The 7998-nt window shown below is 52.2% G+C and overlaps 2 protein-coding genes across 2 annotated transcripts in view; one reads left to right on the plus strand and one right to left on the minus strand.

The window, feature by feature from the left end:
- Nucleotides 1-6623, plus strand: part of CSUI_005095 (zn-containing alcohol dehydrogenase) — a gene marked incomplete at its 3' end in the record, with an annotated part of 7359 nt that extends 736 nt beyond the window's left edge. The window contains exons 1-9 of the mRNA XM_068065274.1: nt 1-95; nt 796-930; nt 1738-1928; nt 2649-2718; nt 3400-3491; nt 3905-4089; nt 4527-4626; nt 5938-6075; nt 6509-6623. The exon at nt 1-95 is cut by the window's left edge and continues 736 nt beyond it. Coding sequence (XP_067922749.1) covers nt 1-95; nt 796-930; nt 1738-1928; nt 2649-2718; nt 3400-3491; nt 3905-4089; nt 4527-4626; nt 5938-6075; nt 6509-6623 — 1121 coding nt within the window. The remainder of the gene's footprint in view (nt 96-795; nt 931-1737; nt 1929-2648; nt 2719-3399; nt 3492-3904; nt 4090-4526; nt 4627-5937; nt 6076-6508) is intronic.
- Nucleotides 6624-7368: 745 nt separating this feature from the next.
- CSUI_005096 (platelet-binding protein) overlaps nt 7369-7998 on the minus strand; it is an 8238-nt gene continuing 7608 nt past the window's right edge. Inside the window, exon 1 of the mRNA XM_068065275.1 lies at nt 7369-7998. This exon is cut by the window's right edge and continues 7608 nt beyond it. The gene's annotated coding sequence lies outside the window, so the exon portion shown is untranslated.

Consider the following 7998-nt stretch of genomic DNA (forward strand, 5'->3'; position numbering starts at 1 on the left):
GCCCCGTGCAGATTGTGGAGGTCGTTGTCGCTCCTCCTCAGAAAGGAGAAGTTCGCATCAAAATCCTGTACACTGCACTGTGCCATACAGATGAGGTAATGACTAGAGCTCTGTTCTCGGTCAGCTGTGAAGACCCTTGCTTTCGTACAGTTCTTTTGTCCCACCGCATCAGCCTAGACCTAATCAGAGTTCAGATGCGAATCTATTCGCATATACAGCGGACACGTCCTGTGTGCCGCATGACTAAAACCTGCCTCGCTGACGATGCTTACGCAGAATACTAGGCAACGTACTTGTGCCGCCGTCTACTCTGGTTCTGTGGTTAAGGGAGGCTTCGACATGTTTAGGGGAGTGCGTGTATTTCATTATGTGTAAGCGCCTGTGCTCAGACGGGGGTGCAGAATGTGGTGAGAAAATAGCGAGTCTCCCTATTTTGTAGTTGGTTGTCGTGGAGTTTAGCAAAGGTGTAATACAAGGGAGGAGAAGTACAGATAAACCGTGTGGTGTCTCCGGACGTGCTTCTGCGCTTGTTAAAGAAAGCTTCTCTGGAGAGCTGTCGCGTTTGCAGAACCTGGAAGAGAAATGGCGTACGCCGTGGCAACCAGTTGCGCTGGGTTGCATAGGTGAAGCACTCTACAAACAAGAGTAATCGTCAAAGTCGTATGTGCATTTCCGTAGTTGCGCCTTTTGAGATAGGGAAGTCAGGTTTGAGTGGCCTGTATTTCATAGTGTGTACCTACAAAGGCCTCTGCCCAGCATGATGTAACGTCCGGTGGTGTCTTTCCCTGTGCACAGTTTACTCGAAGCGGAGCGGATCCTGAAGGAAAGTTCCCATGTATCTTGGGGCACGAAGCAGCTGGGATTGTCGAGAGTATCGGAGAGGGGGTAGAAACATGCAAAGTCGGAGACTTGGTTATCCCGTGCTATCAGGTAGAGAACTCCTTCGCTGTACCCCATGCGATTCTCATTGTAACGTTTCTCCCTTGGCAGACACAGGATACAACCATACCACCCGTGTATCTGATTTTCAACGGACTTGTCACAGTGCAACCCTACGACGTCTGCGGTAGCATACCAGCTGTGCGTTCTCCCGGGATAGCTCGGTCGTATGAGCTTTCGTGGAGATGTATGCATTTGTCCCTGTGAACATCCTCTTTGCATCACTTCTTTAGGAAAGTTGGTATAACGCATACATGGGGGGGCTGGATGCCGTGTATCCGATGCTTGTGTCTGTGTATGACCTTCTGCAAAGTGGTCGTCCAAACTGAGAGTCCCAGTGGGGAGACGTCCCATGCCTGGCTTGCAGAGGACTCCGCTGTATGTCTGCCGTTGATGTAGTAGTCGAGCTGTCGCAGAGCCCTAGTAGCACCTCTTGTACAAGTTGGATTTCTATTAGAGAGACTTCGGGTTCCTTCGAAGGTTTCCTTTCTATGTTCCTATCTGTTCGGACTTAAAGAAGCCAGGAATACGTCCAAGCAGAGCTGAAAGGTTTTTCCGATACACTTAAGGTTGAGTGGTAGGGAAGGTACCATGTGGGATGTATTTTCACCTTTTGTCTCCTTCCTGAGTCCTCTTACGAATATGGCTAGTTGAATCGACGAGATATCGTCTCCTCAATAGAGTAGTAGGTGGGTGAATGTGGGAAAGGGGGGCTTTCGTCAGATCGAGACTGGTGATGGAATCTAGGGGCCGAACGACGACCGCTGCTGTAATGACTGAGTGCCACTCCTCTCTTAGGCAGAATGTTTCCACAAGGACCGAGAAGAAAAGAAGTGTCCCACATGCACGGGGTATGAGAAGCATAAGACAAATCTTTGCGGAAAGGTTCGATCTTACACGGGTCGAGGCGTGATGGCTCATGACGGCAAGCCCCGATTTTCTCTCAAGCGAGACGGCACGCCCATCTATCACTTTATGGGCACGTCGACGTAAGCAAGAAAGATCTTAAGTGTTTTGTGGGGTCTGTTGAGACAGGGAAGCCACATGTCTACCTTTTCATCATTCATAGACAAAATTCTCTTCTTGAAAACCGGTCGCGGGGAAAGCACCATATGCAGGCACTGCACTTCCTTGCAGTCGTACCTAACTCGTCTGGGGACGGTTCGTAGTTTTCTAGATCCAGTTGGGTTATAGCTGAAGAAGCTGAGCGCCACTTTTGCACAACTGAGGGAAAGAGAAGTACTGCGAAAGAGGTTGAGGAGATGAGACAGCACGGAAAAGAAGAAATCGAGAATAAGAAACTATCTCTCGTGCCCAAAGGTGTTTGGTTGTCTTTCACACGTTGTACGTGAGAGGGCAGAAGAGATCTTTTTTCTCTTCGTTGTGCGAAGTTCGAGCAGATACGTGAACAGTGAAACGGTGGTGCTTGCAGCCGGCTAATCAGTTCACCGTACAACAACGATCGAACAGCTGCTGCTGCTGTCTGCATATCTTTGAACGACAGGCGTAGTAGTGGGGTGCATTTCTTTGTTAGTCTCGACAGGTGGATAGGACCGGCTCCTGTGAATCCTCTTCAGTAAGCCAGAGCCATGCAGAGGTCTTCGCGGCTCGTTCCTAGGCGCGGTTCCAGCGCTGAAGCTTCTACCACAGTGGACAGCACTTCCCGACTGACCGTGGGGGACGTTTTCCCTGCGCGGATCTGCGTGCAGGTTCTCGGAGTATACCGTCTGCCATCAAGAATCTGTAGCGGTTGTGCCGTCTGAAGCGCCTCCTGACAAGGTGAGCAGTACTGGCAAACCTTCTTCGCGAGTATCCCGGCTGAGGTCCTCGGTCTTATACCGGCTCAAACGTAGACGCCTGTAGTAAGTGGGCTTGTACTGTGTGCTCAGTCCTGTGCCACTTGTTTGCCGAAGTGACAGGTAGTCTAGCGCGTGTCTCTTTAGGTTCGCAGCCGTAAAGAAGACAGCGCCTGCGGGACACGATAGTCGAGATTAAGGTCTGTTAGTGGCACGTATCAGAACTCTCGCCACTGGAGCCTTGGCGGCAGCGGCGGGAACGCACTGGAATAGTCTATAGTGGAACAGAGCAGCAGAGAGTTGCTACTGAGGCTGTACCCTTTTACGAGCTTCAGAACAGATCGAGCAGTGGTTTGGAGGCAGTTCTCTTATGAGAAAGCCCGGGCTGCGAGACGATGGCGAGCGAATTCACACACACATTCGTAATCGGAGTGTCAGCTTAGTTTATTTCCCATTATTGCAACTGCGCGTCACTGATGTATGCACTCAGCAAGTCTGGTGTTGTGTATCTGTATTCATCTCTCCGGTGGGACGGGTCGGGGCAGACGCTTTGAACAGCATATGCGTGTCTCAGACTATTGAGTCTGGGTGTCAGACTCACCTTTTGAGAAAGCGCCTGCCCCTCAGCTCGTGCAACGGTGATAGAGTTCTTTCTATCCAACAGATTTGTCTACTCGGCTGTGGCGTAGCGACCGGTCTCGGGGCTGTGTGGAACACGGCCAACGTCGAGCCCAATTCGTCTGTGGCTGTATTCGGGTGAGCTATGACAGGCCTTGCGCACTGACTCAGCTGCACGGATGAGGAGCTATCCAAAACTGAATGAGTCACCTCCGTACTACCTTTCAGGTATCCTGCGGCTGGGGTGTCTAGCTTACTGCCGCGGGGTTAGTGGTAGTGAATATTCGTGCATCGTTTCAATCATCGTGAGTGTCTCTTAGGTCGAAGGCTGCTACTGTTGCTTCATATAATGGATAGCCGGGCTACCATCAGTTGCGCTTCCGGCTTCATCTGCTTAGCATCAGGACACCACGATTAGACGAGCGGAACCCTCGGCGGTAGAACGCCGATGTTTCGGAGCCACCAGAAGGGGATCCCGAGACTGTCTCCGATCAAAACTCTAGAAATTGTTCTTCTGTGCCGGTATGTGTTTGTCCGATTGACACCTGCAGCTTAGGATGCGTCGGCCTAGCTTGCGTTGAGGGTGCTAAGGTCCGCGGAGCCTCGGAGATTATAGCGATTGACAAAGATGAAAAGAAATTCGAACTTGCGAAGAAGTTCGGCGCAACCAAATGCATCAATCCCAGTCATTATGATGACCGCCCTATCCAGGAGGTGATCGTTGAGATGACGGACGGTGAGCCAGAGATACGTCTTCATATGAGACAGGGAAGAAACGCTCATTCTAGCCGATGGACATGAAGAGCCCACGCACGCCGGCTTAAGTGTTGGACACGGAGTCACACTGCTAGTTCCTATTGCACGTCTCCAGCTTCCGCAACTTTTTTGTACCGGGGACTGTGCTTTTCAGTGATAGCTGCATGTTGGATACCAAGGGCTGAGCTGCTGTTACACCGGCTGCAAGCATCGAACGCTTATCTACAGCACTGCTTGCCTTCGTAGGGTAGGCACTGACGGGGTGGATCACAATCACGTGGAAAAGAGAGGAGATTATGGAGGTCACATTACGTAACGGGGCAGGTTGCTGAAGAAGCCATTTCACCAGTCTCGGTCGCCCCGCGCTCACAGGTTTGTTCTTGTCGGAGTGGTGGAGTAATTTTGCTTTGGTCGCAGGAGGCGCGGACTACTCCTTCGAGTGCATAGGAAACGTCAAGGTTATGCGCGCAGCGCTGGAGTGTGTGCGAAAAGGCTGGGGCGTGTCCACGATTGTCGGGTAAGATCTAAAGGCTGACGCAGCTGCGATTTTCTCTTGCCTTTTTCTCCCTCTTGAGCTGGAATCCGTTCGCGAAGTCTTTTTGCCGTCCGTGGGGCGTGGGTCGTAAGAAAACAATGTTGTGCAGCTCTGTGTAGGAGGCGGGGGCGATAGAACTTCAGTCCGATCCGCGTAGACAAGAAGTGTGGGAAAGCTCTGGCCAACGTCTAGTGTATTTCTTTTGTTGAGAATACGGGGGCGACTGTACAGCCAGCCGTGCGGCGTGCCGTAAGACTTTTCTTTCTTCCGCTGGGATGGCATGTACAAGCACACTTCGTGTGGCATGCACCCTGTGCATGGCAATGGAAGACGAGGGCTTTCAAACAAAGTCTTCAAGATGTGCATAGCAATCTGCGCGCGAGTACACGGACCCGGCTACACGGCACAATCTATGCTGGGTACAGCTCTGAGTGTCTGTTATCTGTAGGTATACATTGAAACGCACAAACAGTGCTTGCTCAGGGAAAAAAAAGGAAACTGTTAGATGTCTGGCCTTTATGACACTTCTTAGAATAGAGTTCCTTGACTGAGGTGGCATTCAGTGTAGGGATTCTCAGGTGGCTTTTTAGCAGCGGAGTCTCTCCGTCGGATTCTTCGGCTGCTGCACTTTCAAACTGGCCGCTGCTCTCTGTTTTTTCTGACTTCTTCTTCGGCGGCTGCTGCTGCGCCGTCGATTCTGCTGCTGTTCTGCTGATCCCGCTCTCCTTTTAAGTCACCAGAGCGGGGTCCCAGGGAGGTGCGGCCGACGCGTCTCTAACGCCTCCTGAGCAAGGAGGTGCTCATGTAACACGAGAAGCAGGTTGCGCTCTTTTACAGAGTAGGCTGTGTGTTTTATCTTTGGGGTTGAGATGAGGGCCCGGGAGGCGTCTGCAACTCGTCAGAGGAAGCTACAGTATGAGCGCTGTATTTGCTGCTAACTCTGACCGACGGAGTAGCTCCTCAATGATGTGGGATGGGGCAGGTCCGTGTAGAACTGCAAGAGCAGTCGAAAGGATCGCGGTCATTAGCACCAATCAAATTTTAGCTGGCACGCAGGCAGTTAACCAACCACAGAGCAGTGTACAAAGGAGATAGAAGCATTTGACAAGGCGAGTACACCAGCTTCTTCTTCGGTATCCGTCAGAGGGGGGTAGGGTTGGAGAAACGCCTACCCATCAGTGTCGGTGTAGCTTACTGTGTTTTTCTGTGGGAGTTTTACCCGACTGAGACCAGATAAAGAGTGGGACTGTCACTTACTTACACGAGAAGAAGTGTCGGTGGCTGGATCTTCAGAGTTGCTGCGGGAGAAATCTCGACGCGGCCGTTCCAACTAATTACTGGTCGCACATGGAAAGGCTCGGCCTTCGGAGGATGGCAGTCTCGTAGTGAGGTCCCGAAGCTGGTGGAGAAGTACTTGAACAAAGAGATCAAGTATGTCCCGTGTAGGTGCGGCAGACTACTAGCCCTGAGATGGCCGTACGTCTTCCGCCAGCTCGGTTTCGGATACTTACGTCCCGTTCGTAGCATGATACGTCCAGGGCGCTGCACTGTTTCATCCTTGCATCTCTTTTGCTCGGTTTAGCCGACGAAGAGAAGTGGTGAAGGGGTTGTGAAGCACGATTGTTTGCGAACAAAAGCGAACTTTGGTGCGTCGGTCCATCGTCCATACAATTCAGGACGGCCGAAAAGCATACATATAGCCCGTCAACAATTCTGACGCATGGGAAGGGATTGTCGACTGAGCTCAGAATTAGATGACGAGTAATAGGGAAAGGCTGTTGCGAGCGGGTTGCGAAAGAGACCGGCTCTCTCGTGGGTGTAGACTGCCGGTATGCGTTGTCATCTTCACCGTTGCCTACTTCAGACTGGACGAATACGTCAGCCGTCAGCTGACTCTGGAAGACATCAACGAGGCGATTCATCTGATGCACGGTGGAGGCGCGGGTATACGCACTGTAATGAAAGTCGGTGATCGAACATGCTGAAGACGGTAAACGGCTGTGGCAGTTCTCAGCCCGGTAAGAGTTGTGTCGGACATCTACAAAGGCGTTACTGTCATTGCCTCATCATTGAAGGTCTAGTGCCGCGGGAGTTTGACGAGAGGCCCTGGAGAAATTCGTAGAAAACCTGACGTAACACGGGGGAGGCGGAGCGCGGCCCGGTGAACCGCGCCGTACAATCTGGGACCGTGTGTGTGTGGCTCATTGGCCACATTGCACATTGGGGTCAAGAGCGGCTGGCGTACCTCAGAGACCGAGGAGGCCAGACCGATCCCAATGCAAAGCCTGTCGTTTTTATTGAACAAGACGGCCTGTGAAAAACCCTGTCGTTGCAGCTGTGCAGGGCGGCTACAGTTGCACTACTCCGGACTAGTGCTCGCCTATCCGCCCTATACTGCTTACTCGGGCAAACATTGTGTGCGTGTTCTCGAGCTCGCCGGTCAGACAAGCTGCCGCACACGCCCGTGGGGCTTCCCGGCAACAGTCGGAAACGGCAGTGCCCCAGACTTGACGCGTGTGTTCATGCGGAACTGCCGACATGCAAATCTCCCGTGGCTGCTTGAATATTCATGGTCTTGCCATGAGAAACCTCCTTATATATGAGGTCGGACGGCACTTCACGTGGTGCGAATGGAATATCGGCGAGTTCGTCGCTGATGCCTTCTCACGCCGGGGCACACGGGTCAGAGCAAAACAAATACAATCAAGATTGAGCAGTTCACACACCACCGCACAGCCAGCCGCCTACCAGGTTTTCCATCCCGAGGTTCGCAGGCTCAGCCAAAAGCACTGTGAACACGTTCGTGCAGTTTACGGGCAGGTATTCCATCTCATTTTCGCGGGCTGTGGAAAAACGCACATCTTGTTTTCTTCGGGCGAATCGTGGGTTCGCCCGAAGAAAACACGATGTGCGAGAAGAAAGTGAAAACAGAGGCGGAGCCGGTTGTACACCAATCCAGTACGTGAAAAAAGCACGATCAGGTACGGACTATCGTTCGGGAGTGATCCCAGGTCCTGAAGGTAGTCTAGGGTACGAGGGGGGGGAGGATCAGACGACACCGTGAGGAGGGAACTGTCCACAAGAAAGCAGGGAGTATTGTGGAGTCATCTCCCCAACTACCAAACGATTTCGCACCTAACAGAAACGCACAAAACTTCCACTGACGAAACAAAGCAGCTGTCAGGCATTGTCGTCGGATAGCGATCTTCCGTACGCGCGACGCCTGGACATGCAGGGTAACCCCTGCGTAGCCTGCTGGACGGCAGACCGTTCCGAGACACATTCTAGAACGCCGAAACCCAAGAGTGAAGCAATGAAGATCCCCTACAGAGACGAAACGATAGACCAGGGGGG

This window comes from Cystoisospora suis (genome assembly GCF_002600585.1).
Source record: "Cystoisospora suis strain Wien I chromosome Unknown contig_2449, whole genome shotgun sequence".
Lineage (NCBI taxonomy): Eukaryota > Apicomplexa > Conoidasida > Eucoccidiorida > Sarcocystidae > Cystoisospora > Cystoisospora suis.